The sequence below is a fragment of the Emys orbicularis genome, chromosome 1, assembly GCF_028017835.1.
Source record: "Emys orbicularis isolate rEmyOrb1 chromosome 1, rEmyOrb1.hap1, whole genome shotgun sequence".
Classification (NCBI taxonomy): Eukaryota; Metazoa; Chordata; order Testudines; family Emydidae; genus Emys; species Emys orbicularis.
In genome coordinates, this window is record NC_088683.1 from 227154538 (window position 1) to 227176189 (window position 21652).

General features: G+C 38.5%; 1 protein-coding gene across 1 annotated transcript in view; it reads left to right on the forward strand.

Moving 5' to 3' along the window:
* The window catches only part of BCLAF3 (BCLAF1 and THRAP3 family member 3), a 38980-nt gene that overhangs the window by 14938 nt on the left and 2390 nt on the right, over positions 1–21652 (forward strand). Inside the window, exons 8-10 of the mRNA XM_065423377.1 lie at positions 2281–2395; positions 14560–14655; positions 20214–20369. Of these exons, the coding sequence (XP_065279449.1) occupies positions 2281–2395; positions 14560–14655; positions 20214–20369 (367 nt within the window). The remainder of the gene's footprint in view (positions 1–2280; positions 2396–14559; positions 14656–20213; positions 20370–21652) is intronic.

Here is a 21652-nt window from a genome sequence, read left to right on the forward strand (position 1 = left end):
AACTAATTTCCTTTCCTTTGTCAGTTTGTAACATCGTCATCATGTTTTCCTTTTTTTTTAAATTGATGAGAACTTTCATGGAAGATCATACAGAATATATTCTGTAAGTGATCAGCTTGATTCACTGCTATTCAACTCTCATCCAGTATATCTGAATGAGTGTCCTTGGAATTCATTTTATAACTATATATTTTCAAACAATAGAGATTTACATTTAAATGCTTTTAGGCCATACTATAAATTCTTATTTAAAAGTAGATGCTAAGCAACTTGAATAGGCAAATGGAAATGGTCAGTTGTATAGTCCCAAAGCTAAATCTTGACTTCTAGTGGCTGCTTCTTTTTATGGTGAATCTTTTCTTAGGTAGATGTTGACACTACTGCATTTGTGGTATACTAAATAAGAGAGAGTGAGTGGTATGGCCTGTTGAGGAAGGAGACCTACGGGTATAATATCAGTAAGCATTCTTTTGTGTACTGCATAATGTCTGTTTTAATTTAGAGCTTTAAAAATTACAAAATTTGTACGGTTTTATTTAGAAGACTGCTTAGTGGTGCTTACATGAATGAGCTATTTTCTTTCTATCAGGAGAGAATATAAAAGGCATATTAAAGCAGCATTCAGGTTTTATGCATTTGAAACTGCTAACCATAAACCCCAGTCTTATGTTTCAGGCAGTTATTCTTCAGCTTTATATTTAAACCTTATATAAGACACCAATGTACAATTGTGAAATCTTCAAAAGTTGTAGGAAAAAATAAATTTTTGTGCAGGACCTAGAGAAGAAATGTAGTTTTTCTTCTTGCTCTTTGCAGCTTTGCTGCTTTTGGTGCCATGTAACGCCAAGGATTCTTCATAATTCACGCAGTGTTTCTTCATATCCTGCACTTTCATAGGTTAATAGATTTTTAGCCTAGAGAGGGATCATTTGTGGTCTAATCTGACATGCATAACATTGGTCAAAACCAGATTTTTAAAATTCCACCTTCAAAATTTGTTCTTGTCTCTTCTTAATCCAGGGTGCTAAGAGTATGTTGTAGTCAGCAGTGGTTTTCAACTAGGGTTACGGGGCCCACTGGGGTGCCACAAGCAGGTTTCAGGGGGTCCGCCAAAATAAACCAGAGAGCAGGGCTGGTGTTAGACTCACTGGAGCCTGAGGCTGAAGCCTGAGCCCCACCACCGTGGGCTGAAGCCAAAGCTTGAGCAACTTAGCTTTGCGGGGCCCCGTGACGTGGGGCCCCAGGCAATTGCCCTGCTTGCTACCCCCTAATGCCAGCCAGGGCTTTTAATCTACTGGATATGCAGAAAAAGAGTTGCTGTAGAACAGGCGGGCTGTGGAGTTTTTATAGCATGGTGGTGGGGCTCAGAAAGAAAAAGGTTGAGAAACCCTGGCATTCAGTATTTGAGTACATGACTTTCAATGGGACTTAGCCTAAGTGATTTAGGAATGCATGTCTACACTACAGCTTATGTCAGCATAATTTATGTCGCTCAGGGGTGTGAATAAACCACTCCCCTGAGAGACATAAGTTACACCGACATAAGTGCCAATGTGGACAGCACTATGTTGGTGGAGAGTTTCTCCCACCGACACAGCTTCTGCAGCTCATGGAGGTGGTTTTATTATGCCACCGGGAGAGCTCTCTCCTGTTGGCATAGAGCATCTTCACCAGATGCGCTGCTGCAGTGCTGTACTGTGTGGACAGGCCCTTACATGCTTTTGAAAATCTTATCAATGGTACATAAATAGAGGCTGGATGTCACACTGTGTACTGAATGTGGTATGAGGAATAGAACTTGTGATCTTTAGCTCCAAAAATGCAGACTTCTTCCATTTGAACTAATAGAACTCTCCATTTTATAAGAACACTAAGACATAGAGCTATGTTGGACAGCCACACTAGGCTGAGACAAGTTCAAGCTGTAAAATAATTAAAAGTAAGTCTAACATATTCCAGCCAGCAGAGGGCAGGGATAGCCAAGCACATGCATCGTTGAATCATTTGTACAAAGATTTTCAGTTGTATGATGAGGATTTAAAGACGGCACTGAGAATCACTAGCTTGTCTTGTTTATTAATCTGTGTACCAGAATGCAATGATGATTTCATTTAACTTTGGTTTCGACAGTGAAAATGGACCACTAGTAATTTGTCAATTAATGTGCTAGTTTAACATATTTTTTAATACTTGTACATAATTTAAATTTTTAAAATAGCTTAATTTTGAAATATTGCTGGCTTAGTTTTCATTCCTTTTTTATTTTCTGTATCCAATCAGGAATGAGCACAACGGTAGCTTTTCAAAATTACAGAACTCTCAAATTGATGGATTCCAAAAGCCTATAAGATTCCTAAAACCACCTTTCAGGAAATTTATTAGGAAACCTCACATGGTAAGTTGAAGTGAAATAGATCCCTTTCCTTGCTTTTCTCTTCTCTTTCCCTTATACTCGTATTTAAAATTTTGCTGTGTTGGCTGGGCTGACATGAATTTTAAGTCTCTTGATCCCTTGTCATGTTAAGTTTCAAAAGATGATTTGTTGCATCATAAAATTTACCTGTGTTAAATTACATCTAAATAGTACTAAAGTTTACTGGTCATGGGTAAACTCTGCTGCATCTGAACTTTTTCAAATGTTACAACTGTTACATAGTATACAAAAAGGTATTGGCTTGCATGAATGATGACATTATTCTGATTTAAAATCTTGATTTTTCTGCTTTTTGATGCCTATGTACCACTCCTAAGCAACTTGTACTGTCTTTTTATTTCCCTGGCATGGAGATGGTTATTGGGAATCGGAACACTGTTTGATTTAGACTTGGAACTATTTACAGTGGAGTCAGAACATTTTCAGGATAGTCAAGAAATGGGGAGATCAGTTTCTAACACAGGATAATGAGAGCAGGTCATTGTAATTCTGGGTGCTGAATGACTTTGCAATTTCAATAGATCATGGGGAACTATTAAATTAAAACTTGGATTGATTGCAGCCTGTATTCAAGAAATTTGGTGATGCACTACATTTTCCCTTACTTCATAAAATACTCCCACCTAAAGCACAGATCAAAGGGGTTATTACTGAATGACTCATCTGAAGTAAAATGTAATAGTTTTGGATGAAGAACACAGGAACAGAGAGCCAGCCCACACACTCCAGTGGCTGACCAAAGGACAAAGTGCACATCTTGCTTAAATTAAGTACCCTCCTCTGCAGAGAGATTATCTTTTAGTTACTAGAAAGATTCTAGGAAATGCATAAGAAAAAAAAATTCAGGGAGTAGAAATAATTGGACATACTTAAAATTCATGTAGTGAAAAAGCTCATGTTACTCTAGATCAGTGTTTCCCGAGGGCGTACTGGCCGCCTCTTCCTGCAGCCCCCATTGGCCTGGAGCAGCGAACCGCAGCCAGTGGGAGCTGCGATGGTCCAAACCTGCGGACGGGGCAGGTAAACAAACCGGCCTGGCCCGGCCCGCCAGGGGCTTTCCCTACACAAGCGGCGTTCCAAGTTTGGGAAACACTGCTCTAGATTTTTAATTCACCAAATTTAGATGGGGCCTTTACTGACACCTCCATAATGAGTCTTTTTTAAAAATAAAATTTGTACATTAAACTGGGCAAAATGATTACTGCAGGTCCAGTGCTGACCTGCAATAATTAGAAATAAATGCATGTTCCCTCTGGACAATTTCTCTACAAATAAATGTAGTCTGTTTTCAAGTGTTTACTAAGGACTGGTCTACACTGGGAACTTGCATCGGTATAGCTATGTCTCTCAGGGATGTGAAAAATCCACACCCCTGAGTTACCCCCAGTGTAGATCACACTAGGTAGATGGAAGAATTCTTCTGTCAACCTAGCTACCTCCTCTCAGAGAGGTGGATTAACGATATCAGTGGGAGAACTTCTCCCGTCAGCGTAAGTAGTGTCTACATTGAAGTGCCACAGGGGTGCAGCTGCAGCCGTGCCACTATAACTGTTTGAGTATTGAAATACCCTCAGATAAATGAGTGACTGTAAGCTAACAGAGTTAGATAAGCAAAGGCACGCAGAGAAACTTTTGTTGAAATAAGTACAGTGTAAATTAGAACTAAAGCTTCAAGTTCCTGAGTTTTCAAGGGACTGTTTTGGTGCATGCAGAATAAATAAAATAAACTAGATAGGAGACATGTAATTTGTGGTCTTTCTTATTTAATGTCTTGACACATTTAGTCAATATTTTAATGTCAAACTTCCGTGGGTTCATCAAACTTTTCCTTAGTCTACCAAAGTTTGTTTTTATTATCCACAATTTGTTCACCAACACTGAAATGCAGTTGCTTTGGGGATGTAATATGGCAACTCTCTAACAGCTCTGACAATGCTACAGAACAATTTAGGACAGGACATGAATAATACTTCATTCAGAACTAAAATCGAAATTATGCATTTGAAACTGTGAGAGCCCGGCTTAGCGGTTAACAGACTCAATGCAAATCAGAAGGGAGTTGGTTCAAAGTGGGAACTGAGTTAATGCATTGTGTCTACTAAGGGTGCAGTGAAAACTTTTGCCTGACATTTAACAGGAAACTGCAGACAAGGGAGTTCTTGGACAGCAGAAAATGCCTTTGCCTTGACACTTACAAGTTCCAGCAATGAAGAGTTGCTGAGTAAGAAGCAACGGCAGCCATGAAAGAACAGCTACTGAATAATGCAGGGCATCCTGAAGGAGAGAGAGCCAGTCATGTGCTAGCCAGTTTGAAGACAAGATTCTTGCCTCAGAGTTGACAATGAATATGTCAGCAAAAATTAGAATGAGTTAGTGCTAGCCAAATGTTTTAAAGAGATTAAAAGAGCTTTTAGGGACAGCACTAGAACATTTTTTACCAGTGTGTATTAGTCAGAGCTCCCAGTTGTGACAGATTAGCAGATGAGCATCCCTTTTTGCCCTTGTCTTGCCCTGGCACACTTGTGCTTCCTTTCTCCGTCCATCTTCTCTCTTCTTCTATATTGTTTTTTGCCTTTTTAAAAATGTTTCTTTTCATTTTGCTCCCTCTTACTATTTCCCCACTCACTATATACTGCTAAGATAGCCCTTCATGGGGTGTATCATGGGCTGGGCTGGCAGATATTATTGTAGCTGAGCTGAGTGCCAGGGGAGAAGAACTTTGTCTGATAGGCTGTAGCTTAAGCCTGATCTCTGTAAAAGTGAGCATCTATCACAGAATTACAGGCTGTAGCAGGAGCAGGGTGGTAAGATTGTTTTCAAGGAGCCACCTGTAGCTTTAGCTTAAGAGTAATTTTTCAGTGTGCTTTAAGGTAGATCCAGAGCCATATAACTTTCTCAGCATCCACTGCTCTTTGGCCTTGATCCCCTAGAGTAGTCTGGCATCTCTTGGGTTGAAAAGTACTGCAGTAGAGAAGAGTGAAAGCAGCTATTTAAAGAACTGAATGAAAATAAAGATCCCAAAATAGCTCTAATATTAAACTCCTTTTCAAAAAGATCTGCCTTCAAGAAAACCTGAGAAGCTTACACAAATAGAAAGTGAGACAATGTTATACACGTTCTTGACAAAAAGCAAGTAAGGAAATAAAGTACATTAAATATGAATACAAAGATCATCCAGTCTGCATAATATACATTCTGTGCTCTTAAGGGAATTTGTAAAACTCATGAATGACATATTTCTGAAATGTCATGAAAACTGGATATGTGTCAGATCATTAGAAAAAGCAAAGGAAGTATTGGTCTTCAAAATGAAGAGTGATCCTAGCAATTAATTTACTATCAATTCTATCTCTAGTAAAATATAGAAGAAATGTTAAGAAAAAATCACTACGTATCAAGAGAAGAACAAAATCATGGGCAGTAAGCAGCATAGAAATCTATCCACTAAAATAATTTTTGACAAATATTCTTCATTGCTAATTTATCAAGTCACTCAAAAAGTAGGGAAAGGGAATTCGGAAGATTAATATTTGAATCTTAGTAAAGCATTAGTAACTCACAGAATCCTGCTACCAAAACAAATTCATGTGGCCTTAGATATGAATATTGTTGCATGGATTCAAAACTGGAGGCAGGACCATTTAAAAAAAAAAAAAGACAATATTAAATAGCAGTGTGTCAGATTTGAAGGAGATATTTTGTGGAATCCCACAGATGTTGATTCAGTTCAGGTCCAGTCTAACCAAATATCTTCATAAATGATCTAGAACTGTGCGTATGTTAATGACACTAATAAAAAGTTGTGCTTGGTGAATGGGCAGTTGCAAATAGCCACAAGGGAAGAAGAGATAATAGGTAAATAATATGATAATGAAGTGACCTAGAGAGATTAAAAAAATAGAAAATAATTCAATGAGATTCAGCTTGGAAAAATGCATGTAGATCTACAGACAGGAAATACAGATATGGGAGGTAGAAACCTGAAATGTTGAGAGTTAGGGGTTTGTGAAAAGTAAATTAAACGTGATATCATATTGCACTATGGGAGTAAAATAGGCCAATACCTTTGAGCTGTGTAACTTGAGATCATGTTATGGAATAATAAATTATTACCAAAGGTCAGAGTGGAGGGGTATGTGTGCAGGGTGCAGTGATTGTATTTTACTATAGCTCTGCCCACAGTCATAAAATGGTTTATAGCCTGAATTTAATCTAAAAATGTAAAAGGTGCTAAAAATTTGTGAAAACAAATTAATCCTAAAATTGTGTCATGTGTCCCATGTAATAAGAAACTAAACCTTAAATAAATCCCAAACTGCAACAGATAAATTACATCCAGATTAATCTTTTTAGTTGGCTCAATTTTGGTGCTGATTAAGGAATTCATCCTGGATTCTGCAGAAGAACTGTAGCAGTTTAGCATAATATCAGCAAAATCATAAAATTTAGGGGAACAAGTGGAATGAACGTCTGGCTAGCCTTTATGTTTGGGGTGTTCAACATGCAATCATAAGGTATATGCTTTTTAAATGACAAAACGCAATTGTAACCACTCCCCTTTTAAGTGTATTCGTTTTTGTTGACACGTAACTATACAGCGAGAAGATTGTACCAGAGGGGCAGGTTTCCAAGGGCAAGCATGACCAGTAGGCAAGGCTCTATGAATAGCATTTTTAAAAGAATATTTAAATAAGGACAGAAATAAATCCCTGAAGTTATTTAAAATTATATTTTAAATTAGATTGGACATCCAGTTTTTATGGTGTTGTGTGGATATTTCTGCTTAATTTTTGTTTATTCAGTATTTAAAATACTCTGTGGTTAAATCATGCTTGTCTGGCTCTTCGATTAAATGGTTGGTTCAGGTGCATCGTACACAGACATTAAAGAAGCAACTGATATTTGAAAGATTTAAATCTGAGTGGCAGGTCATACCAGATATTAAGATCCTGCATGACATGAAACCTGAGAGTATGTTGTGTTTTTATATATAAAAATAATAAAATGGTTGTCCTTGATACAACTGAAATACTACTAGAAAGTTGATGTAACCTCAATTTTGTTGCCATAATTTGATTATTGTTGTTAAATGGACAATGTCTGGTAGTTTGGGTCCAAAATTTAACATCGTTGCCATACTAGATCAGATATGTGGACCATTTAGTCCAGTATAGTGTCTCCTGACAGTAGCCCCACACTGTAGTTTCAGAGGAAGGTGCAAGAAACCTTATAGTAGGCAGGTGCAAGGTAATCTTTCCTTCATGCTAATACCTAATAGTTACAAGTTGGTTTAAACCATGAAACATAATTTTTTATCTCCCTTCCAATACTCTTTTTGTTAGCATTAACTACTAGAACTCTAGATATTCTAGTTATCCATGTAAATGTCCAGACTCTCTTTGAATCTTTGTACGTCTTGGCTTCAATGAGTTCCATTCTCTAATTACGTATTTTGTTTAAAAACAAACAAAAAAATGTTGACACCTTTTGATTTCATTAAATACCCCTGTATTCTTGTATTATGAGACAGGAAGAACAGAAGCTCCTGATGTACCTTCTCTATGCCACTCATTATTTTATATACTATTATCATGTTGCCTTTTATTAATCTCCTTTCTAAGGTATACAGTCCCATTCTCTTCAGTCTCTCTTCATAAGATTTTTTCCATGCCCTCAATCATTTTTGTCTTCTTCTGAACCCCTTCTAATTCTGTAATAATATCCTTTGAGATGGGGTAACCAGTGAACACAATATTGCAGATGAGGCTGTACCATTATAATATTTTCCATAATATTCCCTATCCCATTCCTTATGCATCCTTGTTTGCTCAATATGCAGCTGCAGAGGTCTTCACAGTGATGCCCAAGTCCCTTTCCTGAGTTGGCACAGTTAATTTAGAAACCTATCAGGTGTAGGAGTAGCTTAAATTTACCCCTTCAGTGTGCATTTCTTTGAACTTATCATGACTGAACTTCATCTGCCCATTCACTTGTCTTGGATTAACTCTCTGAATTCTTGTCTAGAATTGACCAACCTAAATAACTTTGCCACCTGCAAATTTTGTCACTTCACTGCTCACCTTTCTTTCTAGATTATTAATAAATATATTAAACAACACCAGATTTAATACAGTATCTTCAGGCACCCCACTCTACCTTTTGCCATGATGAAAACTGGCCACTTATTCTTTATTTGTTTCCTGACTCTTAGCCAGTTTTTGTTCTCTGACAATACTTTGCCTTTCATTCCATGACTATCTAGTTTCTGTAGCCTCCTGTGAGAGATCTTGTAAAGGCCTTTTGAAAGACTAAATTTTCAACTGATTCTCTTAGCCACCCCTTTATTTCTGTTTAAAACAAACTAAATTAATAAAACACTTTCATGATTATCTTTAAATTCAAATAAACTTGTCACTGAATTTAAAACATTTTTCTGCAATATTTGCAACCTAAAAAGTAACTAGTGCATGAGACCCAGACATAGAAACTGTCAATTTTTGTTTTTATTATTCAAGTTGAGTGAAGAGTAAAAATCTAGCCTAAATGAAGAGAGAGAGAATAAATTCAATTTTAATTTTTTCTATTCTTAATAATGTAAGATATCGCTTAACACAAGCAAGACTCTTTTAAATTATTAAATACTTATTCTTTAAAAATGATCTTCAGCTAGCTTTTTCAACTAATCTTGTTCTATTTCCGTTCATTATAATTAAGCAGCAGTAAGAAACAACTGGTTGCATAATCTGTTAATAATAATTTGATATCTAGGCACATGGCTGAAATCCCAGACACAATGCTGTTAACTGCAAATGTATCATTATTAGACTGGAAGACATTCTGGAATGTTGTATAGATCAGTGGCTTTCAACCTTTCCAGACTACTGTACCCGTTTCAGGAGTCTGATTTGTCTTGGGTACCCCAGATTTCACCCTCACTTAAAAACTACTTGCTTACAAAATCAGACATAAACATACAAAAGTGTCAAGGTAATAGTTATGGGGGAGTCGATCATTAGAAACATAGCTGGGTTTGTGATGACTGGGAGAACTGCATGGTGACTTTCCTGTCTGGTGTGAAGGTCACGGATCTCTCGAGACATCTAGATTAGATTTATGTGTAGTGCTGGGGAGGAGCCAGTGGTTGTGGTACATGTAGGTACCAATGACATAGGGAAGGATAGGAGAGAGATCCTGGAGGCCAAATTTAGGCTCCTGGGTAAGAGATTGAAGTCCAGGACCTCCATGGTGGCATTCTCTGAAATGCTTCCAGTTCCATGCATTGGGCCAGTTAGGCAGAACTGCAGGGTCTCAATGCATGGATGAGATGATGGTGTAGGGAGGTGGGGTTTAGATTTATTAGGAACTGGGGAAACGTTTGGGAAAGGGGGAGCCTATACAGGAAGGATGGGCTCCACCTAACCAAAATGGAGCCAGATTGCTGGCTCTTTTAAAAAACAAAAACAAAAACAAAAACAAAAACCTGCTTGTGATACAGCATGGCCAGAGGGCAGCAGGAGAGGGTTAGAAGGGAGCCTTATTCCCTGTAGAGGGAAGAAAGTTTGCTATAGATTAATTAAAGCACCTGAAGCCAATTAGAGCACCTGAAGCCAGTCACCTGATAAACCCCCCCTGCTTCAATCAGACAGAGGAAGGAGTTGAAGCAGAGTGGATCGGTGTTGGAGCAGAGAGCAGTTTGGAGGAAAGTTTGGAGAAGTGCTGCAGTGGGCTAAGAAGACCAAGACCCTAGGTAAAGGGACACCAGGCTTGTGCAGAGGGAGGGCAGGAAGCCCCCACAAGCTGAAGGGCAGGAGAGGGAAGTAGCCCAGAGGAAGGAACCGCTAGTTCAAGTAGTTTGCCGCTATCCCTAGGGCCCCTAGGCTGGACCCGGAGTAGAGGGCGGGCCCAGGTCCCTCCCTCTCCACTCCCCTCCTCTAGGACACTAGTGGGGCACTTAATATCCCAGTTCAGGGGCAAGAAACGGCGCCCTGGAAACCCCCCCCCACCACTCCCCCTCCCCCCCCCCCCCCAAGAAGAGAAAGCACTAGACCCATCATAGTAGTGCCGGCAATTTGCCACACTGCTCTATGACCTTTTTAATTTTAAGGGCTGCGGGAAAGCCGACAGGTGCAAAGGAGCACGTGGTTCGGACAGCGACATCCCTTGGGGGAGGATCTGTTAATGGAGATTCTCTATGTCCTACTTAGGAGGAGAAAATGGAAGATGATAAAATATGGGTAGGATCTGATGAGAAACAGTCAAATGAAAGAGTTCCATTCAATTACATCATGTAATGGCAGACAAAATGCTAATAAGTGACAAGTTTTTAAAGTATTTATATACAAATGCAAGAAGTCTAAATAATAAGATGGGTGAACTATAGTGTCTTGTATTAAATGAGGATATTGATATAATAGGCATCACAGAAACGTGGTGGAATGAGGATAATCAATGGGACACAGTAATACCAGGGTATAAAATATAGCAGAAGGACAGAACAGGTCGTGTTGGTGGGGGAGTGGCAATATATGTGAAAGAAAGCATAGAATCAAATGAAGTAAAAACCTTAAATGAACCAAACTGTACCATAGAATCTCTGGATAGTAATTCCCTGCTCAAATAATAAGAATATGGCAGTAGGGCTATATTACCGACCACCTGACCAGGATGGTGATAGTGACTGTGAAATGCTCAGTGAGATTAGAGAGGCTATAAAAACAAAAAAACTCAATAATAAGGGGGATTTCAACTATCCCTGTATTGACTGGGTATATGTCACCTCGGGACGGGATGCAGAGAAAGTTTCTTGACACCTTAAATGACTGCTTCTTGGAGCAGCTAGTCCTGGAACCCACAAGAGGAGAGGCAATTCTTGATTTAGTCCTAAGTGGAGCACAGGATCTGTCACTATTACCAAGCAGTCCAGATATATTCACCTCTTGGACCAGATCCTGTGCTGCACTTAGGACTAAATCAAGGTAAACCCCACAGCAGCCCAACACTGTAGCATTTAATTTCAGAAAGGGGGACTACACAAAAATGAGCAAGTTAGTTAAACAGAAATTAAAAGGTACACTGCCAAAAGTGAAATCCTTGCAAGCTTCATGGAAACTTTTTAAAGACACCATAATAGAGGCTCAACTTAAATATACACCCCAAATTAAAAAACATAGTAAGAGAATCAAAAAAGTGCCCCCGTGGCTAAACAACAAAGTAAAAGAAGCAGTGAGAGATGAAAAAGGCATCCTTTAAAAAGTGGAAGTTAAAATTCTAGTGAGGAAAATAGAAAGGAGCATAAACTCTGGCAAATGAAGTGTAAAAATATTCAGATTTTCAGAAAGCCTTTGACAAGGTCCCTCACCAAAGGCTCTTAAGCCAAATAAGCTGTCTTGGGATCTTATCATGGGAAGGTCCTCTCATGGATTGGTAAGTGGTTAAAAGATAGGAAACAAAGGGTAAAAATAAATGGTCAGTTTTCAGAGTGGATAGCGGTAAATAGTGGTGTCCCCCAGGGGTCTGTACTGGGACCAGTCCTATTCAACATATTCTTAAATGTTCTGGGAAAAGGGGTAAACAAGGTGGCAAAATTTGCAGATGAGACAAAACTACTCAAAATAGTTAAGTCCCAAGGAGACTGCAAAGAGCTACAAAAGGATCTCACAAAACTGGGTGGTTGAGCAACAAAATGGCAGTTGGAATACAGTGTTGATCAATGCAAAGTACTGCACATTGGAAAACATAATCCCAACTATACATATAAAATGATGGGGTCTAAATTAGCTGTTACCATTCAAGAAAGAGATCTTGGAGTCATTGTGGATAGTTCTCTGAAAACATCCATTCAATATGCAGTGGCAGTCAAAAAAGTGAACAGAATCTTGGGAATCATTAGGAAAGGGATAGATAATAAAACAGAAAATATCATATTGCCTGTATATAAATCCATGGTATGCCCATTTCTTGAATACTGCGTGCAGATGTGGTTGCCCCATCTCAAAAAAGATATATTGGAATTGGAGAAGTTTCAGAAAAGGGCAACAAAAATGATTAGGGGTATGGAACTGCTGCCATATGAGGAGAGATTAATAAGACTGGGACTTTTCAGCTTGGAAAAGAGACGACGTGGGGAGGTAGTGGGGGGATATGATAGAGGTCTATAAAATCATGACTGGTGTGCAGAAAGTAAATAAGGAAGTATTATTTACTCCTTCTCGTAACACAAGAATGAGGGGTCAGCAAATGATATTAATAGGCAGCAAATTTAAAACGAACAAAAGGAGGTATTTTTTCACACAATGCACAGTCAACCTGTGGAACTCCTTGTCAGAGGATGTTGTGAAGGCCAAGACTATAACAGGGTTCAAAAAAGAACTAGATAGAATATCAGGGTTGGAAGGGACCTCAGGAGATCATCTAGTCCAACCCCCTGCTCAGAGCAGGGCCAATCCCAGATTTTTGCCCCGATCCCTGAATGGCCCCCTCAAGGATTGAACTCACAATCCTGGGTTTAGCAGGCCAATGCTCAAACCACTGAGCTATCATGGAGGATAGGTCCATCAATGGCTATTAGCCAGGATGGGCAGGGATGGTGTCCCTAGCCTCTGTTTGCCAGAAGCTGGGAGTGGGCGACAAGGGATGGATCACTTGATGATTACCTGTTCTGTTCATTCCCTCTGGGGCACCTGGCACTGGCCACTGTTGGAAGACAGGATACTGGGCTAGACGGACCTTAGGTCTGACCCAGTATGGCCATTCTTATATCATAGCACACTATTACTGAAAAATTGCTTGCTTTTTCATTTTAACCATATAATTATAAAATAAATCAATTGACATATAAATATTGTGTTTATATTTCAGTGTGCAGTATAAACAAGTCATTGTCTTTATGAAATTTTAGTTTGTACTGACTTTGCCAGTGTTTTTTATCTAACCGGTTGTAAAACTAGACAAATATATACATATGTTGATGTATTCCTAGGAAGACCTCTGTATACCCCCATAACTGTTTCAAAGATCCAAAAATTGATATTTATGTTTGAAGAAAATAGTAGTCCCAACAAATTCAAAACTTTTTAATGTATTAATGATTTATAATTAAAAGAAGCATTAAAAATTATATCAATTTTCAGTTGATAAAAGAAGAACTTAGCATCATTTAAGCTCTGCCTACATGAAACAATTTCTATAACACTTTTATATTTGTATTTATATTTTACATGCATTTGGAAGATAGATTTATATATGAAAATAACATAATACATGTCATATATGTTAAAAAATGCACCAGCTCCTGGCAGCTGTGCTAGAAACTATGGGAAAAGGGTCACAATGCACAAGTAAAGCAGCGGTGGGAAGGAGTGCTGCGTATGGAGGCACTGCACTGTTCTACATAACTAAGGCTGCTTAATGCGCACACACTCAACAGTTGCAGTTACAAACAATTCCAGCAACACTTAGTTGTGTCACTTGCTTTTGAAATGGTGCATGTCTCTACGGTAGATGAGCCTCTCGTATTGATACGTGCCACAATCAAGAAAGGATGAAGAGTAGTCATCCTTATGAACAAATCTAACGCAGTTCTTAAGGTGGTATTCAGTGCATGGGTATTACAGTAATGAGTACGCTAGAAATACATATGGCTGCTTTAATGTCATAATGTCTGACTGGTAATGAGTCTGAAAAAAATAGTAATCCCATTTGCCAGCCAGGGATCACCAAAGATCTGGTTGCGTCACTCCTGTTCCTCTTCTCTTCCCCCCTCCCCCCTCATGTTCCCCCTCAAAGAGGGGTTGGTATAGCTGCTATGTTGGGTCTGTGCCAGCTGATGGCTCTCTGCCCCACACCAGGGTAATCCTCAATTGGAAAGATCTGGCTGCTTTACAGTCCAAAGGGGCCATATTCTGGAGTGGTGCCCTATGTCTTTTCAGCTGTGGGAACTGAAATAAGTCTCTGCAACTTGGACTCCAGTTTAATGGGCAACACAATTTCACTGACTTAATCCATCACAGTTATAATCTTAGGCCAAAAAAGTACAGTACAAATTAGCTTCATCTAAACATTGTCCATGTTTCATTGAAATGATTGTTTTTAACATTGTTAAACTAGTATCTGTGCTATTTTTCTAGAATTCTTATTATGCTGCAAAAACAAATGACATCTTTACTCACAGACCATTTGGAGGACACCTGGAAAATCCAAGACCCTTCAGAAGACCCTTTAAGGTATTGTTTGACTCTTGCCAAGTGTATGTGTTGCATAAGGTTTCATTTCAGGCTGTGGTGTTGTGATTTAGGCATGTTGTACTAAACAGACATGTTAGTGGTGAGATTTTCAAAAATGGTCAGCATTGGCTGAACTTTGTTCCCATTGAAATAATGGGGGCTTGCCTTGACTTCAGTAGGAATGTCTGAAAATTCCACTCCTTTCCCTTCCCCTGCCCCCAAACCCTCCTGTAACAGCTGGAGTGCTATCATATTTTGAAAGACTAAGTTACTAGAATTTGGACTCTCCCAGGTAGGTAAGAGAGCTGACTTTCTCAGGATGTAATTTTAAATAACATTAAGGGAGAGGGCAAACAGAATGGCAAAACAGTAAGGTTGAAAGGAGAGTTGGGCAAGGAAGGAGGGAGTGGCAAGATCATGGGGCTAGTGTTGGACAATAGAAGAGGAAAAAAACCCTTAAAAATCAATTTTAGAATCAAAATTGCAGAAAAAATGGGAGATTACTAAAACATCTGGCCAATAAATAGACTTGGAAAGACGTTAGGGTTTTTAATCAGTAAATGTTGGTAAACATTGATTTCACCATACGCACACAAACCAACAAAAATATTTCTATCCATAATAGACATTTGCAGATAGGCAAAGTAAGAGAAATACTGCTTCAGAACTTGATTTAAGGATACTTACTTTGTATTTTTTGACATGTGAAGTTGACAATTTTGTGTTTCAACAGTTATAAAGCTTTAACTTTTTGAATCACCATCTACTGTCATTAAATAACTATTGCCTGACCCTCTCCATAACTTCCCACAACTGTGAAAATTTAAATAGATAATTGGGGGGGGGGGAAGCTTAAATAAACATTACTATCAGTCAAAATTTATTTTAAAAAAACAGAAATCAAATTCTGTCAAATCTGCCTATGAGGAAACACCTTATATGAATATATTCACTCCTAATTTCATTATTTTTTTTGAATACTGTTCCACTAAATTTTTTTTTTTTTTTTTAATTAAGCGTGGTGGAATGTTGTAGTTGTCATAACGCTACATGAGAAATTCAGAGTATTTTCCACGTTTAAGAGAAAACATCATCTTTTTAGTGGCACTTCTACTGCATTTTGTTTGCATTTTTCATGTAAAATTGCCTTAAATCTATATGATGACTCCCAAACAGTAATCTTTTTATGTTTTTATATTTTCTCATTATTCTATCAGATAAGTATTGCTTTTAGGTTTTGTTTACAGGAACTAGGGTGGCCAGACAGCAAGTGTGAAAAATCGGGACAGGGAATGGGGGGTAATAGGTGCCTATATAAGAAAAAGCCCCCAAAATTGGGGCTGTCCTTATAAAATCGGGACATCTGGTCACCCTAACAGAAACCCCAAGATGTAAGAGAGTCAGCAAAATCACCCGATTCTGGGGTACTGCATTGGCTTCCCAATGTGTCTTGACTGTAAAAGGCACCCTAGGGTCAAAGTCAATTAAATGTAAAAGAAAGATTACTTGTTATCTCTTCCTTCCTGTTGTGAGTGGCATGCTGTGCGTGGGCCCAATTAGGTCCATTCATAATGGGAAAACGCTGATCAAATCTGGGTCAACCTCTTCTAGTTTTTCATTTAAAAGTGGCCTTGGTATAAGGCAATTAGGTCACTGACTCATGGTCCAGAATATCCCTTTTCTCCATGAGCCACGTGAATGGTGGAGATGTGACCACTGTTAATCCACCTCTTCCACAGAACACATTTCAGATAAGCCACCGAATAATGCTTGATATTTTACAAGGTTGCTGCAAGGATTTTTTTTTTTTTTTTTTAAACTTGTGTAAGGTAGGTAGGCATTATCCTCATTTTACAGATAGGGAAATTGAGGCAGAATTATTATGACCAAGTATATACGGGTAGTTGGCATCAAAGCCTAAATTCAAATTTCAGACTTCCTGATTCTTATCTATACTTAAAACAATGGAACCATTAGATAGAAATGACTTTCAGGCACTCCCATCCTGGCTAGTGGTGTCTTGCTCTGTAGCCTATTATTAAATGCACTTAGCCAACCAGTCCCACCAGATTAAAAGAAAAACAAACTTTCCTCAAGATAAAGTTCATAGTGTTATAAAATTAGTCTTTTTTTAGGTATTACTTTAGTTTACAGGTTAAAGTCATCTTACACTAAAATTACATTACATAGAATATTATTTTGGGATCCTTTGGTGTACACCTTACCATAATGGCACCTGTGTCACCACCTCCCGTCTATTACCAGCACAGGGGAAGTAGATGGTTCTGTTATACCAGGCTGATCCCTGCCTGCCATATCAACCCTTTGGTCTGTTGGCACTTGATGTAACTTAAAGCAGCCTGAAGTCTGGCTTAATTCATGTCAACTTGGAATTCTGTGTAGGATTGGGGGAACGTAAAGGTGAGCTTTAAGCCACTGTTGCATTCATGCACGCAACTTGTGCTGTCCACCCCTGTGCTGCAGCCAATAATATCTTCCCTTGTGCTTCAGAATAACTACGGGTAAACAGCATATGCAGCAGCACTATGTTTTGGTATGGGAAAAATGATATTGATTTATTGACTTAAAATTCCTAATCTAAAATTTCATCAACTTGTTTTTTGTATTGAATTTTCTCTTGTATTGCATATAATTTTTTTCTTATGTTGTTGAAGGTGGATTGCATTCAATATACCTGAGATGGTAATTTGACTGCTTTCTAATGTTAGTATATCTTTATTAACCAAAAGACTTAGGCAAATCTCTTTTCCCTTGTGTATGAAACAAGTTCTGTTGAATCACTAAACAGAAGTGTTTTGTTCAGAATACTTCAAAATTGGTCTGTGGTGTGTGTTAACTTCTATATGAAAAGAGTAACACACTGTAGAGGAGCAGTTTTATAAAGGGATACCCAACATTTTTACGTTTAAAAAGCTCTTCCTTTGACTTAGTGATTCACAATGCACCCAAGGGATGAGGGCAATCAGTAAACCCACTTGGTATGTTTATCATTTAAATAAAATCATTATCCTGGAATTCTGATGATTTCATTAACTATTCATGTTCTACAGTCATGGTTGTATGGTGGGATAGCTTAGATGTTTATATTATTTGGTATATAGTCTCCGCTTTTAAAAATAAAATATTTTGAAAAGCAATGTTACTTCATTTTTGAAGTGATGGTTTCAGAAACCAACAATATTAGCAATCTTTGTAAAGTAGTTTTACATTGATTATTAAATGAAATTTAGAACCTTAGATTGTTTCATGTTTCAAACTGAAACATCTTAAGATTTTCTAAATAACTTGGAGCAGTGGAGTAATTTTGTAGCAGAATCTGTTTAAATTGCATAAATTTGTCTTTGAAGAGTGTTAGTAATTTGGAGTAAGCTACACTTTGGTTTTGTGGAATTTGATACTGAACATAGTGGTAGGTAGGATCTAAACACATTACTATCTATCTTTGGTATTTCTAATGTGTCTACCATCACAGTGCCTTGTTGCCAAATATATAATTAAGCTTCTGGTTAGGTATATCTACAATTGACTATATTCTTCATCAGTGTTGTCTTTTTGGGGTTTTTTTCTCCACTTTTGTGTGGATCAAATGATTGCCTTAGTTCAGACGTAGAACCTATGACAGCAGCAGCTCCACTCCCATTCCTTCCTCTTACTCTGTCTATCCGTTATTTGCTTATTTCCATAGAGAGAGACATGCAGGGGGATAGCCTTGGAACCATCTTCCTAACCACTCCTGCTAGGATGAAGACCAGAAGGTTTGGAAGGAGAGGGAAGCTGCTCAGTAGCTTTCTCCCAAGCTGGAAACAGTAGTGATGGCTGTTGGAAAGCCTTGGGGCCTCCTCTCATGGTAGGAGGCAGATGCCTCCTGGTGGAAGAACTCCCCTGCTCAATGCAAGATGCCTGTCAATTGGGGCACAGGCTGCCCATTCACATAGTTTAGGGGGAATCTTGGTTTTTACCTTGCCAAGGTTCACGGGCTTAATTTAGAATTTTAAAAACATTTCAGTTTCCCCTATTGTGGCAATATATTTGCATAAAGGATGGTATTGTATTTATTGTATCCTGAGAACAGTCAGGTTTGGACTTATTCTGATCTCCTGTGAGAAGTTGAGCATTTGGCAGCTATCTGCCATGAATCCTGTGCCTCCAACTCCAATAAGCTTCACCATGGTCACTGACGTGTTCATCTTTCCTGGTAAATGCAGCTTTCTCAGTATATCATGGATGGATACAGGGTCTTTGAAATAGAAAAAGGCTTCTAGGAATTTGTATAAATGAGCTCCTCCCTTGTGCAAGCCTTTTTTAGCTGCACATTGCAAGTTTACTGAAAAACTGGTACAAAATATATTGCGTATGTGAAGCACGTGATTTTTTCCCCCCCAACTCTGTCAGATTGATACAGAATGTTACCAGAACACTCAAAAGCACTTTTCAGTGAGGGCTATTTTCATGACAAATTTCAGCTTTCTTCTTCTAGCAGTTAAAGTTGTTCATGAAAAGTTACAAGACTTTTACATGGGGAAGGTTTCTGCTCTCCCTCTTGCATTCTCCTTGTATTCAAAAGCAGATTTAACAATTTTTTATTAAAACTCCTTTAAAAAAAAAAAAAAAAAAATTCACCTTCTGTCAAGACCAAGTTTGAAAACTTCAAACAAAATGTTCAAAAACAATCTGAGAAACTATAATAAATGAGGTTGGAATTTTTTATATTATTCTTATACTGCACCCTTTTGTGTGGCATCTGAGTGCCTGTGAATGGAAAACTTAACACAAACTTAATTATAGTGGACACTGCTGCTCCCACTACATATGTTGTCTGTCCACTCTAGTATTTATAGTGCCATTGACTTTCTATTTCTGTTTCTCTGTGGCCTTCTCCCTCAGTTCTACTTCAAGTGAGTTTACAGTAGCCCAATATAGAGGTGAAGGAAGCATAGCTCTGTGGCTAGGTGTTCTTCCTATGGTTTTAAAGACTGAAGTGATTCCAGGTAAATTTGATATCTTACATTCAACATATGAACCAGAGACAGCTCTTGGATGCAATCCTGGGTCCTTTAAAGTCAGTGGGTTGCCATTGAGTTAATCAGGCCAGGATTTTACTCTTGAAGTTTACTTATTAGAACAGCTGTTTATATAGAGAGATACTCACACACACCCCAAAAAGAAGCTTGTCTCTCCCCTTCCACCTCATTTATTGCCCACATTATACAACCTCTTCAGTGCTCATAATTTTGATATCAAAACCTGTTCTATGCAGATAACTTGAGCTACTTTGGACTGTTGCCCAGTATGTGCCACACTGCAGTTCTGTGATATGAACAGTGAGTACGGGTCTGGGAAGTATTTAATAGGAGGCAAAGAAGAGGCATATGCATTTATAAATGAATAATACTTCAGTACTGTAAGTTTTTGTGTGTGTATAATTGTGTAATTGTAACTTTAAAAGAGTTGAATACAATAAAATACAAAAGGCCTTTTTGACCAGAGTTCCGAAATTCGATCATTTTGTCCATTTTTTCTTTTTTTCCCCTCTACAGAACAACTTTACAGATGGTCGATTGCAACACAGTTATAAATCAGGCTTAGTACAGAAGGGTTTATATATTCAGGCTAAGTACCAGCGGCTACGTTCTGCTGGTGTAAGGGGATTTACCACTTATAAATTCAGAGAAGGATTTTTGAGGAAAGAAAAGGTGAGTTGGATTAAAATTAATTTTCTCTAAACTTTTTTTTGATCTATAAAATGTGAGTATCCACTCCTATTTCAGAATCCACTTGGAGTTGTTTGTCTAGCTTGTATGGATATTCTTTGGAGTACTAAAATGACATTCTTCCCCTCCTCCCCCTAATCCAAGAAATTTGGTAACTGAGGGCAGGTCTACATTATGGGGGTAAGTCGACCTAAGTTACGCAACTCCAGCTACGTGAATGACGTAGCTGGAGTCTACATATCTCTTAGGTCAACTTATTGCAGTGTCTACACCACGCTGGGTCGATGGGAGAAACTCTCCTGTCGGCTTACCTTATGCTTCTCGTTCTGGTGGAGTACTGGAGTTGATGGGAGAGCGATCTGTGATCGATTTTAGCAGGTCTTCACTAGACCCGCTAAATCGACCCCCCAGTGGATTGATCACTGCAGCATCGATCCACAGTAAGTGTAGACATACCCTGAGACTTTTGGTTAGCTGTAGGTCAGCTATGGCCTCTGACATTGCCTCTCTTTTGAAATCTCAGTTTGGGCAATCCTTTCTGCAGCTCAACTAAGCTGATTTTCCATCTATAAGTGGGAAGCTGGTCGAAGACTGTTTTGTGTGTCCTTTCAAACAATTGGTTAACTAAATTCTATTGTATGAATATGTGCTCTTTTTCAGTACATTACCTAAGGATCCAAGCCAAATATTCACCTTATAAACCATCTAATTCATACATGTTGGAGTGCTATATTTACAAGCAGCGTACAGAACAATGCATGTTCACGTTTACTGAGATCTATTACAGGCAATCCTTGTGCATAAAAGGCAGACTGAACCCCCCCTCAATGGTAGAAACTGGGACTGGATGATGGGGTGAATCACTCAAGAAATTGCCCTGTTCTGTTCACTACCTCCGATGCATCTGGCACCAGCCACTGTTGGAAGACAGGGTACTGGGCTAGATGGACCATTGGTCTGACCCAGTATGGCCATTCTTATGTTCTTAAATTGGGTATCTAAAATATTTTCCTGTTTGTATATAAGCTTGCTTAATTGTGCAACTTCTGTTTTTAAAATACTCAAATGAGTGGTAGCACTCTGCAAAGTCGTGCTACAGCAGTAGTAATTCATGAAGAATTTTTGGGGTACCCTGAACTGGTAGGATCTCCCATCAGTATTAGTGTAACATTGACAGGGCACAGTCTAACACAGTTAGGAGTATCCATGTTGTAATAACTTCGTAGGGTGCACAGGACAACACTGTTATAGCACCTGATGGAGTA